The 20,861-nt window shown below is 56.9% G+C and overlaps 2 protein-coding genes across 2 annotated transcripts in view; both read left to right on the top strand.

Annotated features, from left to right (window-relative positions):
• The first annotated feature begins 6 nt into the window (after window positions 1-6).
• PPP1R9B (protein phosphatase 1 regulatory subunit 9B) lies at window positions 7-15,798 on the top strand. The gene is made up of 10 exons (XM_039846290.1): window positions 7-1,529; window positions 5,581-5,713; window positions 7,031-7,151; window positions 8,963-9,067; window positions 10,089-10,224; window positions 10,789-10,941; window positions 11,052-11,105; window positions 13,775-14,004; window positions 14,349-14,445; window positions 14,656-15,798. The coding sequence occupies exons 1-10, from the start codon at window positions 156-158 to the stop codon at window positions 14,707-14,709; spliced, it is 2,457 nt and encodes an 818-aa protein (XP_039702224.1). The 5' UTR covers window positions 7-155; the 3' UTR covers window positions 14,710-15,798.
• A 4,133-nt stretch (window positions 15,799-19,931) lies between these two features.
• The window catches only part of SAMD14 (sterile alpha motif domain containing 14), an 18,761-nt gene continuing 17,831 nt past the window's right edge, over window positions 19,932-20,861 (top strand). Inside the window, exon 1 of the mRNA XM_039846294.1 lies at window positions 19,932-19,948. The gene's annotated coding sequence lies outside the window, so the exon portion shown is untranslated. The remainder of the gene's footprint in view (window positions 19,949-20,861) is intronic.

The following is a 20,861-nucleotide window of genomic DNA, read 5'->3' as shown; positions in this document are numbered from 1 at the left end:
AACTGTCTTTGGCAGCTTGGTTTTGGTGGGAGCCTATTAAAGGCCTTTCGGGGTTTCTCTTTTTGGAGGGAGGGGAAGGTGGTCCAGACTTGGCCAGCTGCCGGTTGGAGAGGGGGAGCGGGAAGCGGGGGTATGCGAACCCAGCTCCCCCCACCATGATGAAGACGGAGCCGCGGGGGCCCGGGGGTCCCCTCCGGAGCGCCTCCCCGCACCGCAGCGCCTACGAGGCGGGCATCCAGGCGCTGAAGCCGCCGGACGCTCCCGGGCCGGACGAGGCACCCAAGGCGGCCCACCACAAGAAATATGGCTCCAACGTCCACCGCATCAAAAGTATGTTCTTGCAGATGGGCACCACGGCGGGGCCGCCGGGCGAGGCGGGCGGAGGCGCGGGCCCCACGGAGGCCCCGCGGGCGCCCGAGCGCGGCGTGCGCCTGTCGCTGCCAAGGGCCAGCAGCCTGAACGAGAACGTGGACCACAGCGCCCTGCTCAAGCTGGGCACAAGCGTGTCCGAGCGCGTGAGCCGCTTCGACTCCAAGCCCGCGCCCTCCGCGCAGCCCGCGCCGCCGCCGCACCCGCCGTCCCGGCTGCAGGAGACGCGGAAGCTGTTCGAACGGAGCGTCCCGACGGCCGCGGGCGGCGACAAGGAGGCGGCGGCGCGGCGGCTGCTGAGGCAGGAGCGCGCTGGCCTGCAGGACCGGAAGCTGGACGTCGTGGTGCGCTTCAACGGCAGCACCGAGGCGCTGGACAAGCTGGACGCCGACGCCGTGTCGCCTACGGTCAGCCAGCTCAGCGCTGTATTTGAGAAGGCCGACTCGAGGACCGGCCTCCACCGCGGGCCCGGGCTCCCCAGGGCCGCGGCCGCTGGGACTCCCCAGGTCAACTCGAAGCTGGTCAGTAAGCGGTCCCGGGTGTTCCAGCCGCCGCCGCCACCACCCGCCCCGTCGGGGGACGCCGCAGCCGAGAAAGAGCGCGGCCCGGGAGGGCAGCAGCCCCCGCAGCACCGAGTGGCCCCTGCCCGGCCGCCCCCCAAGCCCCGGGAGGTGCGCAAGATTAAGCCCGTGGAGGTGGAGGAGAGCGGGGAGTCGGAGGCTGAGGCGGCGCCAGGGGAGGTGATCCAGGCTGAGGTGACGGTCCACGCGGCCCTGGAGAATGGCAGCACCTTGGCAACCACAGGCAGCCCCGCACCAGAGGAGCAGAAGGCCCAAACGGCTCTCGAGGAGGAGGCGGCGACCGTGGCAGCGCCCCAGAGAGGGATGGGCAATGGCCGGGCCCCGGACGTGGCCCCGGAGGAGGCGGATGAGTCCAAGAAGGAGGACTTCTCAGAAGCAGACTTGGTGGACGTGAGCGCCTACAGTGGTCTAGGGGAGGACTCTGGGGGCAGTGCCCTGGAAGAGGACGACGAAGATGATGAGGAGGATGGAGAGCCCCCCTACGAGCCCGAGTCGGGGTGCGTGGAGATCCCGGGGCTCTCGGAGGAAGAAGACCCGGCCCCGAGCCGGAAGATCCATTTTAGCACCGCGCCCATCCAAGTAAGTGAGCCCCCCTCCCTGCCCTGCGCCGCCCCTGCCACGTGCACGCTGTCGCCCCCGCCTCGCTCGCCCGCCGGTTTGGCAGGCTGAGTCAGACCCTGCTACCCAGCCCCCTTCGGAGAAGTTAGCACCTTGAGGGAGACGTAGGGGAGTTCCAGCTGTTTGTCAGAAGGGGACGATTTTCAGTCCAGAGACGGCGGTGGCCTGCCTGGACCTGCCCTCAGGTTCCTCTGCGTGCTGCCCCGCCCAGCGCTCAGGCCGCACCCACCCTACCCACGGGTCCTGGGACACCTGCTTTCTCTTTCTTTCCCAGATATTCTTCTACCAAAGGTGGTGGGAAAAGGGTGTGTGTGTGTGTGTCCCCGTGTCCTCAGGAGATCCTTCCCACATTGCTCCTTACCCAACTCTGAGTGGGAGAGGTCAGGGGAGCTCAGAGACACCCCCAGCTTTCCCCCTGTATAGGAGCTGCAGTGTGGGAGGGAGCAGCCAGGAACCTGCCAAAACGAAAGTGCAGGGAACCGTAGCCCTTCCTCTACCCTATCTGTAGCCCCCACCCCAACTTTGCAGAAGTGAAAGAGGGAAGCAGTTCTGTGAGGGCGAGCTGGCCTGGGGCCATATGACTGGGTCTGGGGGAAGGCAGGTGCTGGGGCCCTGCTCCTGAGGTCTGTGCAGGCCAGGTAGAGGTGTTGTGTTCCTCAGAGAGCAGGCACTTTGTGTGGTCCATGATGGGGCTAGGGCTTCAGCAGGGCAAGGAGAAAACCAGATGTGAACCTTCCCCACCAGAGAACCCAGCAGTAGCCTGCATGCCTTTGCTCTTGGCTGCTCAATAGGACAGACTCCCATGGCCTTGGCAGGCCCCAAATGCTCTTGCCACATCCTCTGGGTGCCCTGAAAGAGGGGTGGGAGCTGCCCCATTTTTGGGTTCTCAGTTTGCCACCTTCCCTTTCCCACCATTACTCTTGGTAATTGATTTGTGGATTGTGCCAGTGCCCTGAGATCCTCAGAACAGTGCTAGTGGGCAGGCGGTGGGGGCATCCTGGGGAGACTGAAGAGCCCAGGCCACCCCCCTCACTACCTTCCACTCTCCACTCTTGGCTAGCACATTCAGCCTAGATGGCCCTTTCTCACCACTCCAGGCTCAGTGGTATCCAGCGCCAGGTCCACTGAATAGGGGTGCCAGGCCCTCGGACTTTCCTTGGCCGGGATCTTGCCTTTACTCCTCCCTAGCCAAACCCTCATCTATTTGCTCGCAGTTTCCATAACTACTCCTGAACACTGAAGCTGCCCAATCTGCCTCTCACTGGCCCCTGAGTATCTTAACCTCTGTCCCTCTCCCACCTCCTATCAAGAGGCCTATGAAGTGCACTCCAGCCAGGCCAGCCCCTTCCCCAGCTACAGCTTTACAGCTCCTTTCCTAACCCTTCTCCCCTCCTGAAGCAATGGGATCCTGGAGGGAGCTGAGGCTTATGGTGTTTCTTGGAATGCTAAAGAAGAGGGTAGGACCACTGAGGGAGGCAGGACCCCCACCTACCCCACCAACCACCAGTTCTCAGAACCACCTGATCCCCTCAGAGTTTGGTCTTTCAGTCCTGGGCCTCTGACTGTCTATATTTGACACCTTACCCTGATTTTGGGGTAAAAAATAGCTCATGATTTGGAACAGTGCTCCCTGACTCCCTGGTGACTGTTGCTGGCTAGAGTGTGGGAGCCAGTGGCATGTGGTGCTGCCTTGTTGTGTCTGACTTTTGACCTTGCTGGGGATTTCTTCCTCCTTGCCCTGGACAGTGGGTCTCCATTTTTTTCCCTTTCCCTGCCCCCACCCTGCACTGATACTAAGTCCAGGGCCTTGCATCCCGCTGATGACCCAATTGTTGCCTTTACCGAGGCTTCTGCTGAAGACACAGAGTCCAATTCTAGATTGTCACCTCAGGCAGGGGAACTGGGCCCAGGGCCCTCTCATAGGCTGAGCACAAAGTAGTAGGCAATGTGAGGGGTGTTCTGGGGTCTCTGAGCCTGAGGCCTGGGTTTCCTGCAGAGGGCAGAATTTAACAGGCCAAGAACCGAGGGGAAGGCAGAACCCAGGACAGGCTGTGAGGGTGTTTTGGAGGTCACTGTGTGCGTCTGTGTGTGTGTGTGTGTGTGTGTGTGTGCATGTGTGTGCATGTGCACACGTGCATGGGAGAGGGGTTTGGTGACTCCAGCCACCACAAAGCCAGAGGGATGAAGGGACCCTATCTGTTGGAGCAGAGGCGAGGGTCAGGGGACTCAGATGCAAAAGTGAGCTAAAGCCAGTTTGCCGGATCCAGGCTCACACCAGCTCCTGACCTAGGGTTTGGGGCACATGTGCAATGGGGACAAAGTCACAAGTGACTGGCCCACCAGAGCTTAGCTGGGTACAGCCTTATGCTGACTAACAGAGACGGTGGACCTGGCATCTTGCAGACCAGGTGACCATCCTTCCAGGGGACTTGGAGACTGCTGGACAAATGTCAGGAGAGCAGTCCAACCACTGCACTATTGACAACGAGCTTTAAGAGCCTCCTGAGCTCAAGTTTCTCTGATGCTGTGAAATCGAGGGCAATGAGTTAAGTGGTCACATAGCCCCCTACCCCCAGCTGTGCTTTTAATCCTATGAGCCTCATCCTGGGAATGAGCCTCTGAGGGCAGAGGGAGGACATGGAGGAGCCTAAACAAAGGCTGGGACACAAGAGTGCTGCTGCCTGCCAGGTGCCTGTGGGGCCTGTTCCTGGAGGAAAGGGGGCCCTGGCAGGGGCCTCAGGGGACATAGTGTCCCACTCTTGCTCCTTAGGCCTCAGGCCCAGCCATCTGACGGAGCTGCTCCCACCCTTCCTTGCCCCCACGTGGCTCCAAGTGGTGCCAGCCTCTCACTGCAGGCAATGAAGCACAAACACATCATGATACCCCAAATGGTACTCATTAACCTCCCACTGGGGGCACCCCTGCCTGGACCTAGAATTGGGCACTACCACAGATCCCCTGCCCTACCTTCTCTGTTCTTTGGAGGAAGGTCAGGCTAGGAATCACCCTTTTTGCTGAGAGACATGAAAAGAGGGAGATAGCACAGGGGCACATGGGACAACAAGGCAGAGCTTAGGTTCCCCATGGAGGCTGGTTTCACTGTGAGCAGTGTCAGAGAGGCTGCCACCTCCTTCAGATCCTCGTCTCACGAGGGCACAGTGCACTGGGGATAGAGGCCAACCTCAAAGAGCTGTGATGCTGCAGGGAAACTGAGGCCCGGCTATGCGGACAAGGCCACATGGGCCTGGCATTCTCCCCCACTCCTACCACCTGAGGGGCACCTAAGGTGGAGGGCCTTCCCTTCCTCCGTTGGGGTGAACATGGTCCTTTCTGCCTTCCTCCCCAACCCTGGCCTCAACTCCAGGTTCAGGTCAGCTGGGTCCTGGGTGCCCTTCTGCCTATCCATCCCTGTCTCTCCTGTTCCCCTCCCCCCCACCCCCCATCTCCACCACCAGGAATCCCCCCTCTCTCCCAATCTGGCATCCTCCCAGTGTCTCATTCTTTTCCTACCTCTTTTCTCACCACACTCTTCTGCTCAGCCTGTTCCTTCCGCTGTCCTGCTGTCTGTGTCTGTGTTCGCGTCCACCCTCGCCTGTCTGGCTCTCTGGGTCTTCATCTCTCACTTTCTCTCTGCCCCGGTCAGTTGGTCTCTTTCAGACCTGGGGAGCTGGATTCCTGAATCTGACAGTTTCTCCTGCATGGTTCTTCCTTTCCTTCTACTGCAGCCTATGCTTATGCCATTGAGGCTGCAGGAGAGAATAACAGTGTGGACCGGGCAAGGTGGCAGCCCTTTTCACTTTTGCCTCATGGTCTCCAGAAGTAGAAGGGCCTTCACTCCAAGCTGGGGTCATCACAGGGCTAGAGGCCTTATCTTGACGTGTCTGGGGGGTGGAGGAAGCCCATGGTAAAAGGGGAACATCAGTGGGTGGCGGAGCCTGCCCTCTTGGCCTCCCTACACTAGTTCTGTCCTTGTTCTCCTGCCGGCCCCTCTGACAAGTGGTCCCCTCCTCAGGTGTTCAGCACCTACTCTAATGAGGACTATGATCGTCGCAACGAGGACGTGGATCCCATGGCGGCCTCTGCTGAATACGAGCTGGAGAAGCGGGTGGAGAGGTTGGAGCTGTTCCCTGTGGAGCTGGAGAAGGGTGAGAGGCCAGGCCCAGGCCATGTGGGGCTCCTCTCTGGTGCCAGCTTCTGCCCTGGGCCCTTGTCATGACCCCACAGCCACATGGACTCCAGTCCAGCCCCAAGCTTCCACTGCTAGTCTGGTGCCAGGTTCCTGAGGGCACTGTGGGCTGCATCCTGGGCTGTGTATAGGCCATACGATGATGGGAGACCAAAGGGAACAGCAGACATTGATGGAACGGTAATGTCTAACTAACTCCTTATGTGCTGTAATAGGTGCGGGGGAGGGACGGGAAGGGCCACTAAACAGCATTTTACAGACCTGACCAGACTCAGAGGATGCGGGGGTTCACCAAGGAAGTGATACTTCACTTGAGTCTGAAGAGGAGTTCAGGGGAGAAGTGTTTGGGAAAGAGAGAAGACAGGCTTGGCCGGATTTGGACAATGAGGGGAAGTAGGGTGTGCAAGCGAGGCCTTGCAGACCACGTGAAGGACACTATCTTTTTTCCAAGATGGATTGGAAGCCATCACAAGGTGTGGGAAAGGTATTCTAGAAAGACCACACCAAACTGTGATGTGGGGTCTTAAGTGGATGAGGAGAGATCACCAAGGTGATGGTCATGTGAGAAGTGGGTAGACTTAAGAGATGGGTTAGGGGGCAGAATCATCAGTCTCTGGTGTCCGTTTGGCTTAGGCAAAAGTCGTGAGGGGAAGTGGGGAATCCAGGTGACTCTTAGGCCCCATGAAGAAGTGATGGACAGAAAGAGACTGTTTGTGGGGGAAGATGAGTTTGGATGTCAGAGGCCCATGGGACCAGCAGGGGCAGCCATGGAGAGGGGTGTGGGCCTCACGAGAGAGAAGAGCAGGAGGTCTTAGGTCACTGAGGCTGTGAGTATGGATGAGACTGCTTAGAAAGGGAGAAGACTGAGTCCGTTGCCACCACCCCCACCCCACCCCCTCCCTAAAACCCCTCCACACACCCTCATCTACATACACGTCTCTGGCCCATCCATCCAGGCCACCCTCAGCAGGCTCTGCTGCCCATCAGTTCTTTGATTGGGCAGAGGGCAGTTAGTGACCCAAGAACATCCAAGTTGGCTTGGCAAAGACAGGGTGGACAGAACCTCGTCCCTTCCCCAGTTGTTGGACACCCCCAAGCATGGGAACTGTTCTTGAGGTGCGGCTGTGCCCCAGAGTGAAGACTAGAGATGGGGTGGATCTCTCACTCTGTCCTCTGCAAGACCCAGGCTACAGCTCCTTGTCCCCTCCTTTCTACCACCACACACGCCACCAGCCTCTCACCACCCACTGTCCTCTCACCGGCCTCTCCTCCACAGACGCTGAGGGCCTGGGCATCAGCATCATTGGCATGGGGGCCGGGGCGGACATGGGCCTGGAGAAGCTGGGCATCTTCGTCAAGACTGTGACAGAGGGCGGCGCAGCCCATCGGGATGGCAGGTACCGCCTCCCCCTTCCCCACCAGCTGTCGTCTCTGGGACGGGCCACTACCTGTGAGGGGCTCAAATGTTCGTGGAGCACTACTGTGCAAGGTGATGGTCCACGCCTGAAGTCATAGCAGGGAACAAGACAGATAGAACCCCTGCTTTCACGGCACTGGCATTCTAGCGGGGCTGAAGACAGGCTGGGTATGTCATTGGGTCGTGGTAGGGAGAGCACAGGCATGGAGGCTGTGTGCTTGGTAGAGTACATTCGAGCATTCTTTTCTCCATTCAGTAAGTATCTAGTCCCTGACTTTCGTAGGGCTGGTGCCAGGCCGTGGGGAGTCAGTGATGAGGGCCTTGCCCTTGGGAAGCATGTGGTGTGGTAGGGCAGATAGATACTTCAATGGACACACAGAAAATGGTGAAATGGTGGGAAAGTACAGGGTGCCACAAAGGCATAAAAAGGAGGGCTTGAGCTCTCTGGGTATCAGGGAAGGCTTCCTGGAGGAAGTGATATTGGAGCTGAGACCTAAAAGATGAGCAGAAGTTAGCTAGGCTTAAGAAGTATTATAGGCAGGAGACCAGAGCAGGCAGCTATGGCTGAAGCCTAGAGAGCAAAGGGGATCCAGGTGTGTGGTGTGGCTACAAAGACTGGTGGGGGTGTGCCTAGACAGGAAGCTGCTCCTTGCTTGTGTGTGTGTGTGCCTGTGTTTGGCATCTGAGGCCAGAGCAGGTATCTGCGAGTTTGAGGGCTCTGAAAGGGCCTCCTGGAGTCCTGGGCAGACCAGTGACCCCTCTGGGCTGCTCCACTGTGTGTGTATTGCAGGGGGGAAGGAGATGGGCTTTAGGGCACCCTAGGATGGTTGAGAGTCAGAGGTTGATATCAGGGATGCCTCGTGGTGGTACTTCCAAACCCAGACCCCTTCCATATGCCAGAGGTGAGTGGGTGTCCCTGAGGGGCTGGGTGACTTTGGGGTCATGTTGGTAGAAGTGGGGTTGCCTCATTCAGGGGGCTTCTGCCTGCTGCAGCCCAGGTGGCATTGGTGGGGTGGGGGTGGGGGGATGTGAGAAAAGGAAGATGATGGTCCCTGCTCTTTCACTTACCCTCCTCATTTGGACTTTTTAGAGCCTTTCGCATGGTTGCCTGTTAGTAGTTTGGGAAGTGTGTGTGCATGTGAGAGCGTGTCCAGGAGCTCGTGTCCCCATGTGGTACGTGTGGGCGTGAGCTCTTTACGATAGGCTATTTCTTCCATTTCTGCATGGGAGCCCTAAGAGAAGGCCTGGAGCTTTCAGGGAGGTGAGAGTGGAGGAAGGAGGACTCCCTACTCCTTCATTCCCCTCAGCAGGCCAGGCTGGACCTCCCCCATCTCTCTCCTTCTTGTGTGGAGGACAAGGGCTTCCAGTACCACAGCTGGAATGTGTTGGGGGCCATGCACTTGTATCAGGGTGAGATGACCCTGTGGGACAGAGGGCGAATACAAGAGTGCATATTATGTGGGTCTCAGGCATTTGGGAGGAAATCTTCAGACTCATGTCTACGCAAACGTGTACACGTAAGAGGGCTGTGGGCCTTCGTCAGTGTGCATGGTGGTGATGTGCTCTGTGGATGTCACACTGCTATGTGTGCTTCACTTGCCTGCGTCTCACTGCCCACTGGTGGGTCTGGCTGATACCTGATCCTCGGGCCTCATACATTTCATGCAGGTAGACAAAAGTCCCAGGTCCCTGTGGGGACTGAGCCTCGAGTTTCTGATGGGAAGGGGGCCATCTCCACCCTAGCTCCATTGTTCCCATCATGTCCCCCCTAACCAATGTCACCTCCCCTAGGATCCAGGTGAATGATCTCTTGGTAGAGGTGGATGGAACCAGTCTGGTGGGAGTGACCCAGAGCTTTGCAGCCTCCGTGCTCCGGAATACCAAGGGCCGTGTGCGGTGAGGGCCGAGAGGGTGGGGCGGGTGGGGAGTGGGAGCAGGCAGGAGACTTGGCCTGCATCCAGACATTCTGCCCATTTGCCCACACCCAGTTAAGGTTCTGGGTGGCCCAACTTACAAAGGACGTCCTACTGCCTCCCTGCCCAAAGGAATTGCTGTGCCCACATCCTACGCCCCATGCCTGCCTTCCCATCCCAAGGCCCTGACCACTGCTGGTGGACAGCATTCAGGCTCTAAACTGGCCTCTTGGGCTCGTTCTCCTTCCCCTTGCCTGTCCCAAATCATTCATTGAAGAACCAAGGTGTACAGGGAGAATGACATCCAAATTGGGGACCCCTACTGGGCATTTTGTCCCTTCCTCCTCACCTGTCCTGTATAATTCTAGGAGCACTCTCCTCCTTTGTCCTGTCAATTACGGATGTTGTGCTAGAAGCTCCCTTTGTGTCTCCCTGGCATAATGTTCAGGGAACACTTCCTGCCCCCTCCAAGAGGGGTACTGCCCCCAGGAAAGGGTGGGAGAGAGAAACAGGATGTGGGTGGCCACGGAGAGGAGGGGCTGGTGCCTGGAAGTCCACTATTTCCTCTCCATCCTAATCTTCAGTCACCATCATCCCGCCCCTTCCTGAAGCTCAGGGCCTAGAGCATACACAAGACACCCCTCCATAGCCCCAGCACTGCCAGGGTGTGTCAGCTTTGCCATCCTCTGCCTTGTTCTCTCCTACATGGTGGGGTCAGAGCCCCTACATTGGCAGCTCTTGAACTCATGTCCCCTAACTCCAACAACACCTCTCCCCCAAAACCGTCCAGGAAGGCTAGTGGGCCTCTGCCTCTCCTGGGAAGGAAACCCAATAAGGGCCCCCTGCTTCCCCATTCATTATTAACATTCTGAGCCTCTGGACTCAGCTCTCTCATTTCACCTCCCCTGGGAGAGCCTGGGTGTGGAGAGAGGAGCATCAGTGAGGATGGTGGCATAACCCAGCTGAGGACAGAGGCAAAGGGGATGACACTGGTGCCCCTGCAGGTTTATGATTGGCCGAGAGCGGCCAGGGGAGCAGAGCGAGGTGGCCCAGCTAATTCAGCAGACCCTGGAACAGGAGCGATGGCAACGGGAGATGATGGAGCAGAGATACGCCCAGTACGGGGAGGATGACGAGGAGGTAGGGACTCCTGGCCTGGCTGCCAGTGTCATTGCCCCCTGGTGGCCGGATGGAGCTTTACAGTCATCCTCTTCCTCTGCCCCTCTCCCAGGCCTTTTAAAGAAGCCCAGAGCACCATTCCCTATCCTGGGGGAGCCCCCAGTCTGAGGGAGGTGATGCAGATTCGTCCTTCCAGGAATCTCAAGTCTGACAGAGGAGTTACAACCTCTGTCTTCAGAGAGCCTTCCTGGTCCTACAAGGAAAACACAGTTATTTGAAGAGCCTTCACTCTGAGGGGAAGCATAGCCCCTAATCTCAGGGGACCCGTAGTATGAGGGGTAAAGCACAGGCTGTTTTTTCAGGGCTCTCAGTCTTATAGCGGAACTACCCATAGCTTCAGGGAAAGACACAAACCATGCCTCTGGTATGGCCCCCAGTCTGATGGGGGAGGCATGAACCATACTCCTGAGGGGCTAGCTCCCAGTGTGACATGGGCAGACTGCTGTCAGTCTAAGCCCTGCCTGGTCATCAGACCTGAGGGAGGCGGGGATGGGCAGGGTGCATGGCCTTCTATCTCCTTCACAGACAGGAGAGTATGCCACTGACGAGGATGAGGAGCTGAGCCCCACGTTCCCGGGTAGCGAGATGGCCATCGAGGTGTTCGAGCTGGCAGAAAATGAGGATGCCTTGTCCCCTGTGGACATGGAGCCTGAGAAGCTGGTGCACAAATTCAAGGAGGTGGGAGGAGCAAGTCTTTGGGGTGGTGGAGGGCAAAGGCAGGCCAGCAGCCCGCCCCGTAGCACTGCCTGCTGCAGCCGGAATTAAGCACCTGCCTCTCTCCCCCACAGCTCCAGATCAAGCATGCTGTGACTGAGGCCGAGATCCAGCAGCTAAAAAGAAAGGTGAGGGGTGTGTGTGGCCTGGGGCATGGATGGGGTCTGAGGGCTGGGGGGACGGGACAATCCCCCATCCTCACACCTACATACACTGACACCCATCACCCACAGGCACGTACGGAACAAGCTACTCTGAGGCAAGGGAGGGTAGTGTTAAGAACTTGAGCTCTGGACCCATCTGCTCCACCATTCACTTGCTGCTCTGTGCGTCAGTCTCTGAACCTATAAAATGAGATAACAAGAGTGCCAACACCATAGGATCGTTGTAAGGATTAAACGAAATAATACGTGGAAACTTTAGCACAGTGTCTGACACATCATAGGTGCTCAATAAAAAGTTGAGCTATTAGTTATCATACTAAAGCACACCAAATTACACTCTAGATGTCTTCATGTTTATATTGTCCCACACGTGTCCTCTACATGCAGGTCCAGCAATAAATGCAAACTGCCCAAAGATACACAGGCAGATGCCAGCCTGGACCCCAGGCACATAGTACCCACAGAGCTACTCACCCAGACACCCAGACACCCACTCTATGCAGACAGAACACAGAGACACTAGACCCATTACACCTGGGTGTATCGTCTTGGGTATGTAGGTCCCCTCCGCATTGCTCTGCTGTGAGACCACAGACATGGCCATCACACAAGAAGAGTGTCACAAGACATGTGCCTTCTCACAGAAGTGCTGATGCCGATGCTAGCACATGGTGACCCACACATGACATACGTGATCACATATATGTACCATGCACAGACACCCACACAAGCACATTGGGTGCAACACTCCTACAGGCATGGAGATGCACAGACTTCATATTAAAAGTCTGTATTGGGCCTTTGCTGGGTCTGGACATTAGCAGTCCCAACTCCCGTGGGGCTTCCAGTGTGGTGGGGAGAGGCAGGCGTACACAGGGGTCATGCGGAAACAGTACACCCACATGTGAGTTTATACCCACCATGCACGGAGAGAGGAGAGAGTGAAGCTGAGTCTCAGGAGAAGGGCAGAATTTAGATGACTGAGGCGGAGGAAAGGCTTCGATGGCAGGAGACAAACTCGAGCTTGGAGGCTGGCTTTGGAAGGCCCGTGTGCTGTGGCAGCCGTTCCTGTGGGTGAAAAGTGGGAGCAGAGCTGGATTGCCAGGGTGGGCTGCAGCTGCAGTGTCCTGACTCTCCCCTAAGGACTTTTGCCCTGGACCCGTAGCCACATGGGAGCCATATGAGGAAAGGTCACACTGCATATAAAGTGGGAGGGCATGAGGGTGGGTGGGCGGGACTTGGAGACCAGCAAATTTAGAGGCTCAGGTGGTATCCTGGCGGGGGCCAGCCAGAGCTGTGCAGAGAATGGCAGAAGGTACGGAAGGGAGGATCAGGTTGGAGCTGCATTCCTGAGGTTGAGATGACAGGCCATGTACCTGGGCGGATGCACAGCATGAAGGGGAAGGACAAGTCAAAGGTCTGTTCATGCTTTCAACCTATAAACATCTCTCAGGTGCCTTCTAGGTGACTGGCACTGTTCCAGTCCCTGTGATGGGCAAAAGCAGATTTGATTCTTGCTCTTATATAGCTTAGAGGCTGCACACCAATGAATGTATTATTACAGACTGACATGGGAGTCTATAGGAGACAACAGGGTTACTGAGCTCCTAGAGCAGCAGGATCTGATCTGGGTTGGGGGGTGAGGGGAGCTGGGCCATTGGAGGGGCTCACAGAGACTTCTCTGGGGAAGTGACAATCTGAGCAGAGTTCTGAAGGGTGAGCTAGTGGGAAATGACGAGGCAAGGGGGAGGGGAGATGGGAGCATTCCAGGCAGAGGGAACAGCACAAGCAAATGCTGTGCCAGGAGGGAACCTGGCAAATCTGAGGATCTGTGGGAAGGCCTGTGTGGCTGGGGAACAGAGCAAGTGATGGAGGAGCAGGCAGGGGCTTGAGGCTGAGTGCTGGGGTGGCAGTGAGATGGTGGGCTAGACAAGAAAGGAGGAATAAGTTTGTGTGGGTGGGGTTCGGGTTTGGGGCATGGTGCCTGGGAGGAGTTGGGAGCAAGGTTGGGCTGGAGCTTGGGACTCAGGGCTCTGAGTGCACAGAGGGGGTGTGGGACGTGAGTATAGCAAGCACAGAGGCTCTAGGACTGAGATGTTGAGGCTGGGAGGTCTGCACTGGGGTGGCCTGGGAGCTGGGAGAGAAGCCAGAAGTATTCAAGAAGCCACAGAAGCAGGGACTAGTCAGTAGGGCTAGAGCTGCAGAGGGAACAGAGGGCAGTGGTGACCCTCACTTGCCCAGTTCTTTTACATCTGCCGCCTCACTGTAGCCCTTGTGAGCTTGGCAAGGCAGGATCACTCCCATTTTACAGATCAGAGGACTGAGGCTTAAGACAGAAGTTGCCTTGACAGTGATTAACCCGGGCTAGTCACTGATTAACCTGGGCCTCCTGCCTTTTAGGAGTGTGGTACAGTGTCGGGGACTTTGGCTGGGACCTCAGCTTCAGAACTCCCACCTCTTCCCTCTCCAGTTTCAGTTCTCAGGCTCAGCCAAGGAGTTAGTAGTAGGGGTGGGGCACATTGGGCCCTATATCTGCAGGAATCATTCAGAGACTCTGGCTCCAGTGCAGAATGGGGGCGCTCCTGGACTTCTTCTGGCTCTCACCAACCCAAGGCTGCTCCTTCCTCTCTCAGCTGCAGACCCTAGAGCAGGAGAAGGGGCGGTGGCGGGTAGAGAAGGCCCAGCTGGAGCAGAGTGTGGAGGAGAACAAGGAGCGCATGGAGAAGCTGGAGGGCTACTGGGGCGAGGCCCAGAGCCTGTGCCAGGCTGTGGATGAGCACCTACGGGAGACCCAGGCCCAGTACCAGGCCCTGGAGCGCAAGTACAGCAAGGCTAAGCGACTCATCAAGGACTACCAGCAGAAGTATGTGGCCAAGGGGGCTGGGGGAGTGAGTCCTGGGCCCGAGGAGGATTGAAAGGCCTTTTGTGGCAGTCCCTCCATACCTCCAACTGAGTAGGGAGGTGAGGAGCACAGAAGTTGGAGGGCCCCGTGATGTTGGGGGTACCTGGGCCCAGAATGATGCCACCAGAGCCAGCATAGCAAGACCCCAGAGGCTTTGGGGATACCTGGCTCTCCCCGACCTGAGAACAGGGAGAGAGAAGAGCTGCCCAGGTAGAGCTGAGGACAGGGTTGAGAACTCTGATATTCCCTGGCTGGAAGCCAGGCCACGTACCCTTACCCACTGTCTGTCCGCCACTGATCTGTAGGGAGATCGAGTTCTTAAAAAAGGAGACTGCACAGCGCCGGGTTCTGGAGGAGTCGGAGCTGGCTAGGAAGGAGGAGATGGACAAGCTCTTGGACAAGGTAGGCCCAGGAGTCCCCCGGGAGCAGGGCCCTATGGAGGGAGCAGCAGGTAAGCCCTCATCCAGCACTCACTCTGTGGATCCTGGAGGGAGAGAGGGGGAGTTATGCTGTTGGCTGAGAGCTCAGAGTCATATCCCCACCAGTGGGACAGAAGGGGCAGGGCCCATGCCTGGTACCCAGGCCTGACCCCTTCTCTCCTTTGTTTTTCAGATCTCAGAACTGGAAGGAAACCTGCAAACACTGAGGAATTCTAATTCTACTTAACAGGAATCATTCCTTGACCGAATCCCCTCCCATTGTCCTCTCTCCCCTGTCCTCAATATTCCACCCCACCCCCTACCAGCCTGGGGACAGGTGCCCCGACTCCTCCACCCCTCCACCCCACCTCCCCCAGCTTCAGGGACCAGAGGGCCCATATTACAGGCCCCCTTATGGTGGCCCAGGCAGACAGAGGTGGCTGGAAGGATGGCCTTCTTCTTGCCCCATGGGGCTGAAGCACAGAGGCCAGGGGAGGCCAAGGGCTGGCCTGGGTGGTGGATGGACACAAGAACCTGCAGACCAAACTGCCAGACTTTACAACCTCCAGCCTTTGTCTCTGGACTGGAATGGGGCTGGGGGCTCTCCCAGCATCTCACCACCTGGAGGCTGCTCCCTGCCCACTGGGTCCCTGGGTGGCCCTTGGGCTTCTTGACTTGAGATTCTACCTTCTTGGCCCTTCTCCCTCCCCCATCTTTGTGCTGTCTCTGTTGCATTCTGACCCTCCTGCTGGGAGGGGTTGCCTCCACACCTCCTCCCATCCCCATCCCCCCTCCCAGGAGGGATAGAGTCCACCCCAGAGCCTGGAGGCTGGGCCGGGCCCTGCACTGATTTCTCATGTATCCTTCGGGAAAAGGGGAGTGAAAATAGGAAAAAGGGAGGCAGCAGCCCTCAATTTCTCCTTGCGCCTCCCCTCTCCCCCGCCATTCCCTGGTGCCAAATAGCCATAACCTCTTCTTGGAACTGTTCTGTGGCCTCTCCGGGGTTGAGCTTCCTGGCCAAGCCTGGGAATGTCAGGGAGGAGAGGATGTTGGCTTGGGGGCCTGGATGCAGAAACCCTGGTTTTAGGTTTTAGACAAGGGGAACATTTCTCACTGAGAGCTAGGCTCTGCCCTGCCCTGTCCAGGGCTACACCTGGAAGCCTTGTACTAACACCACAGAGATTCAGCCTCACCCCACCCACACCCACACCCTCAGTTTTCCAATGTTTTGACTGGAGGGCAAAATTTTACTACTCATCTTTTTGGAGACCAGGGCTGCCCTGTTGACAGCCTGCTTTCTAAGTGAAATCGACTCTTCCCACTTTAACCCCAAATTGGGGCGTGGACCAAGGGTGTGACCCCAGGTCCCCTCCTCAGAAACCATCTCATTTTGTCCTTCTATCACGCTCCTGCCCCAACCTGGGTTTTGTTCATTTTTAAACAGACATCCCTTTCTCCCTCCGTTGGCTTCTCGTCCTAAATAGACCATGCCATCAGATCAGTATTTCTCTGTACCCACCCTTTTCCTGTCCCCAGACGTCTCCCTACCCCCTGAAAGAGCTGGCTGTCTCAGCGCCCAGGCCCCAGCACTTCACCTCCACCCGGGCAGATGGAGGGGCGGGGCCAGGTGGGCGGGACCACGGGGGCGCTTCCGGTTTCTCGGGCTGGTTGCCGCCTCTGCCCCGCCCTCTGCAGGACTGCGTCTCTGTATATAATATATATATGTATGTATTGTTCCCGGTTTTGTACGGACCATGCCCTCTGTCAGGTCATCCCCATAAAAGCGGCCCCCAGAGCCTTGCTGCCTGGTTTCTTGATTCGCAGGAGGATGGGGGAGGGGCAGGGATGCCAGTCTGTGCCGAGTGGTCCCCTCCCACCAGTGCTACTCTGTTCCTGAGGATCTTTATAGGGAAATCCCTTGTCCCAGGTTCCAGCACACTCCTTTTCTGCTACTGTTGTTCCCATCAACACTATGCTTTTTTATCCATTTCAACTGGGCAGGGCTGGAGTTTCCAGATAGTTCCCTACCTGCATCGCATTCCTCTTTTTACAAGCCTCTGATGGAATTTGAGGATGTGTTAGACATGGTGAGGTGAACCTCAAGTTCCTCGGCTGAGAAGTCCTCTAACCTGATGGGAATACCCAGCCCCTCCTCTCACAAAGCACACTATAGGAGGTACACAAAGGATCTAAGGTTTCCAGGAGATGGCAGCTGGGGGTGAGAGGTGACATGTCAGCAGTTCTGTCCCCAGGGTCCCAGGAAATCTGCTGTCCTAGAGAATCTCTCCAGGGGGCCACTGGAGAGGCCTTAAATAGTTTGAATCCCTTGCTCTGTGCCAGCAGGTCTGGTTGCTAACTCACTGGCTCTGATACATTTGGGTCTGGGAATCCAGATGCCAGGGTTCCAGGGAAAAGCCATAGTGAAGTCCCAGAGAGGCCATTCCCAGTACCAGTCTCTCCTCGCTCTGGGTGCTGGTGTGTATATGTGTGAGAACTGAAGCACAAGGCACTTGTGTTCGGTAGCCTGGCCCCCAAGGAGATTCTCACATTCCCCTTTGCCCTAAGGAATGGAAGATCCAACATCAGAGTTCTTCAAGGTCACCGTGGTGGGTCCCTGACAGCCCCCAAGATAAGTGCCCTCTATAAGAACTTCCAGTGGCAGTCAACTCTTGAGGCAGCCACTCCCTTGTTGATGGCTCCGTCACACAAGTCTCTCATGTCAAGCCAAATTCTGGCTTCCCATAGTTTCTCAAGGATCCTAGTTCTATACCTCAAGGCCATATAGAACCCATCCAAGTCCTGCCACCAGGAAACCTGAGGGTCACCTGGAAACCTAGGATGGTGACCATGCCTGTCAAGACATTTTCTCCAAGTAGATCATCCTTGGAACACTTCTGGGAGACAGATCCAAGTGGCAGAATCCCAAGATCAGAGACCACCAAACCACAAAGTCACAGGTTATGGCTCCAGAGTTAGAGGTCACTGAGGCCCTGCTCAGGAAACCTAGCCAAGAAGGCCCAAGAAGTAAAGTGGCTGGATCTCTGTGGGTGGGGAGGCATACATGGGGGTGTGGTGAGGGCTTCTGCTCTGATGGGCTGAGCATCCAAGATAGGGTCCCGCTACCCTCATCGGTCCTGTGTGTTAGGGGAGGAGCCTGGACATCATATGTTCCAAAAGGTGGGCCAAATATCAGCCCCGTGTCTCAGCCTAAGTAAGTTTGATGTGGGCCTGGAGGCGTTGTGTGGCTTTGCTGTTTCTCAGGCCTGAGATATGACTTACCCATGAGGTATGTCCATGTTTGGGGCTGTCAAGTGGCTATGGGCAGACCTAAATGAGGCTTGTTACCTCAGCCTGCTCTATCACCTGCCTAGATCTTAGGAGCTTGGGCAGATTTACTACAACCCCAACACTTGCCATATGGAAGGGAAATCACGAAGGTTTTCTCAACTCCCAGACACTTAGGCATCACTAGGACAGAGGATCCTCCCAGGTCCTACAGCCTAGCAGATACCCTCTTACAGAACCTACTCCCCGCCCCCAATGCTGACATTACATACCCATCATTTCCCTACTTCCTATAGGGGCTTATAATCAATCCCCCACCTCCAGCCTACCACGTAGATCTTACCAGATGCCTGGCAAACCATGTCCTCTATAAAGACACTAGACACAGCCCTGATAGGCTGTTACCCAGAGTCATTCCCCCCCAGATCTCCACAATCTAGCCAGTACCCCATGGCTGCCAGCAGATTCTGAAGATAGCCAGAGACCCCAAAACTCCCATAGATCTCCATGGATACCTTTAGCCACTAAAGGTTATTCTGTCCTCATTCACAGTCCCAAGACTATGGTTGAACATGCTACCTCCCACAGCCCCTTGGAGACCTGGGACTGCAGAGATTGGTGGGTCACTGGGGAGCTCTGTTCCCATTCCTACAGACTACACTCCTCCTTTGAGCTCTGGACCCCTATGCAACCTCACCACTTGCTCTTAATGAACCACGTTCATTCCTCTAAGTCTGTTTTTCCCTCTTCGGATGGGGGGGTAATAGGAACATGTACCTCATTTTTATTGTGAGGGTGACGATCTGAGAAAAGGGCTTAGCACAGTGCCTGGCACCCCCTAAGCTATCACAGTGTGGTAGCTAATTGTTGATTTTTACATTATCTCCCCCCGCTGGCCTGCCTCCACTTCCAGCTCACCACCTCCAAGTCTGATCTCATCCCTCTCATTCCCTCATCACTGCTGGCACCACCTCCAGGGCTCCACGCTAAGCTAAACCCTGCAGTCATCCTACACCCCTCCTCCCTCAATGGTCAGCCAGTCCTCAAATCTTGTCAACCTCTTCAATTCTGCATCCTGAATAGTTCTCAATTTGGTCTTTGATCTTCATGCCCACTGCCCTCATCTCTCAACAGCCACATGAGGGATATCCTTGGCTTTGGGTTGCCGTCTCCAGTCCATTCTACACAGAGGAGCCAAGGGTTCTTCTTAAAATGCAAGTCTAAGCCCCTCCCTCTTCAGTTACTTTTACCCCTAAGGCTGAGGATAAAAGGCAAGCCCTCCATCCATCCCCGCCCCCTGCAGTCTCATTCATCTTCCTCTCTCGCCCCCCTCACTCCCCCGCCCCGCAAAGCCTAACTGGCACTTCTACGCTGCAACCATCACCTCCTCAGAGATCTCCCGGTGCCCTTCTGCAGGTGCCAGAATATCGCACCAGTGAACCAAACCTCCAGCACCAGTTGGCCTCCCCACTAGTCTGTCCCAAACTGCACTTTCACCCATTCCCTGACCACTGGGAGACCTAGGTGGGTTCTGTATTCCTTGGTCCCCCCTCAGGCCTCCAGGTACCCACAGATCACTCAGTGAACTTTGTTGATGGATGGATCAGGGAACCTTACAGTGGTTAGCGAGAGCTCATGGGTCCTGGCAGCACCGCCCCTACTCATGGGATGTGGCGAGCAGGATCCCCTAGTACGGCGCTTCTCCCTCCCGCGCGCCGCTCGCCCTCCCTCCCCCTCCTCCGCTCACGTCTTCCCCGGACTTTCGAACTCCCCATGCACGCCCTACCCCATAATCGCTCCCTTCGGGGACCCCGGGCCACGAACGGGCAGCAGTACCCGCTGGGCGAGACGAGGTGGAGCAGGCTCTCGCTCTTCTCTCCTCTTCTCTCTCTCTACTCTCTCTATATCTCTCTCTCTCTCTCTCTCTCTCTCTCTCTCCTCTCTCTCTACACACACACACACATGCAGACGTCCATAGGGTCCAGATCTCTGGTCCATTGCCTTCTCCCTGCTTACTGCAAACTATCATTCTCACACTCCCAGCTATGTTTCCTGGTTTATCCTTAGCCACCCTTCAGGATGGAGTGGACTGAGCCAGCCCGGAGCCCCCCGCGGCCGGGGTGACGGCACCCTCCACCCCGAGCATCATGGGCAGGAGGGGTTCCCCAGGCGATGGACGCTGAAGATGACTGATGCTGGAGGTAAGGAGCCGGGACTCTAAGGACTCTAAAGTGGACGGGGAAGCGGAGCTGGGAGGGGGTCACTCGGGCTCGTGGTGGGACCCCGAGTGGCTATAGCGGGGAAGCGACAAGGGCCTTTCTTCCCCCATCCCTAAGGGGGCCGCTCCGAGCTAGGGTGCTGGGCTGTAAGGGGAGGGGGCGGAGATAGGATTTGTGTCTCTAATCCTCTCCCTCCCGCCCCCCGCCCTGAGAAATTAATTTAAAAAACTGGTGTGGGGGAAGGGGGTGAGGGCTTAACTCTTTCTTGCCCGGCGCGGAGTTATACTGGTGAAGAGAAACTAGCCGCCCAGCTCTGTTTGGGGGCTAGGGGCCCTGGGAGTGCAGTAGGTGCCTTGTCTTCCACTCCCACTCCGTCTTCAGCGACGCTTGGAGGAGACATCAGACGCTTTCCGGGCGCCCCAAGACTGGGCCTATGGGAGAGGGGCTTGGCTTTCTCTAATTGCCTCTCCCTACCCCCAGCCTCTTCTCCAGGCCATTCGTTCCTGGCCTTTCCCGGTTGCACTTTTCTCCGTTGGTCCCTTTCTGCTCTTCCAGGGCCCCTTTCTGCCCCGCCGGGACTGCCCTCGCCCCCGCGGCGGATTCTCCTTCTCTCTTCACACCCCTCCCTTGGGCCTCACTCTGGGCTGCTGGTGGCCCTTCTCCACTACTGCTTTCCCTGGACCCACTCTGTCTTTATATCTATTTTTCTGCTCTTTCTTCCTTCTCTCTGCAGCCCTGTGGACTGAGCCCCGCACCAACCTGTCCATCGTGTGTCTGTTCCTACCCCCCATTCCCTCTCCAGGGTTGTGCCCCTTTCTTTCCTTTGCTTCTTACCCTGGGTCAGGAAGCTTTGATCTCACCTGCCTCCCTTTCTGCCAGAGAAAGGTCAAAAGTC

This window comes from Pteropus medius, unplaced genomic scaffold, assembly GCF_902729225.1.
Source record: "Pteropus medius unplaced genomic scaffold, Ma_sr-lr_union100, whole genome shotgun sequence".
NCBI lineage: Eukaryota > Metazoa > Chordata > Mammalia > Chiroptera > Pteropodidae > Pteropus > Pteropus medius.
This window is presented reverse-complemented; position numbering and strand designations above follow the sequence as displayed.

Excerpts from the sequence above, each read along its gene's own strand:
- PPP1R9B (XM_039846290.1), top strand. The coding sequence starts at position 156 with ATGATGAAGACGGAGCCGCGGGGGCCCGGGGGTCCCCTCCGGAGCGCC. Across the intron at positions 14,005-14,348 it reads ATCAAGGACTACCAGCAGAA|GGAGATCGAGTTCTTAAAAA; the intron begins GTATGTGGCCAA and ends ACTGATCTGTAG. Across the intron at positions 14,446-14,655 it reads TGGACAAGCTCTTGGACAAG|ATCTCAGAACTGGAAGGAAA; the intron begins GTAGGCCCAGGA and ends TTTGTTTTTCAG.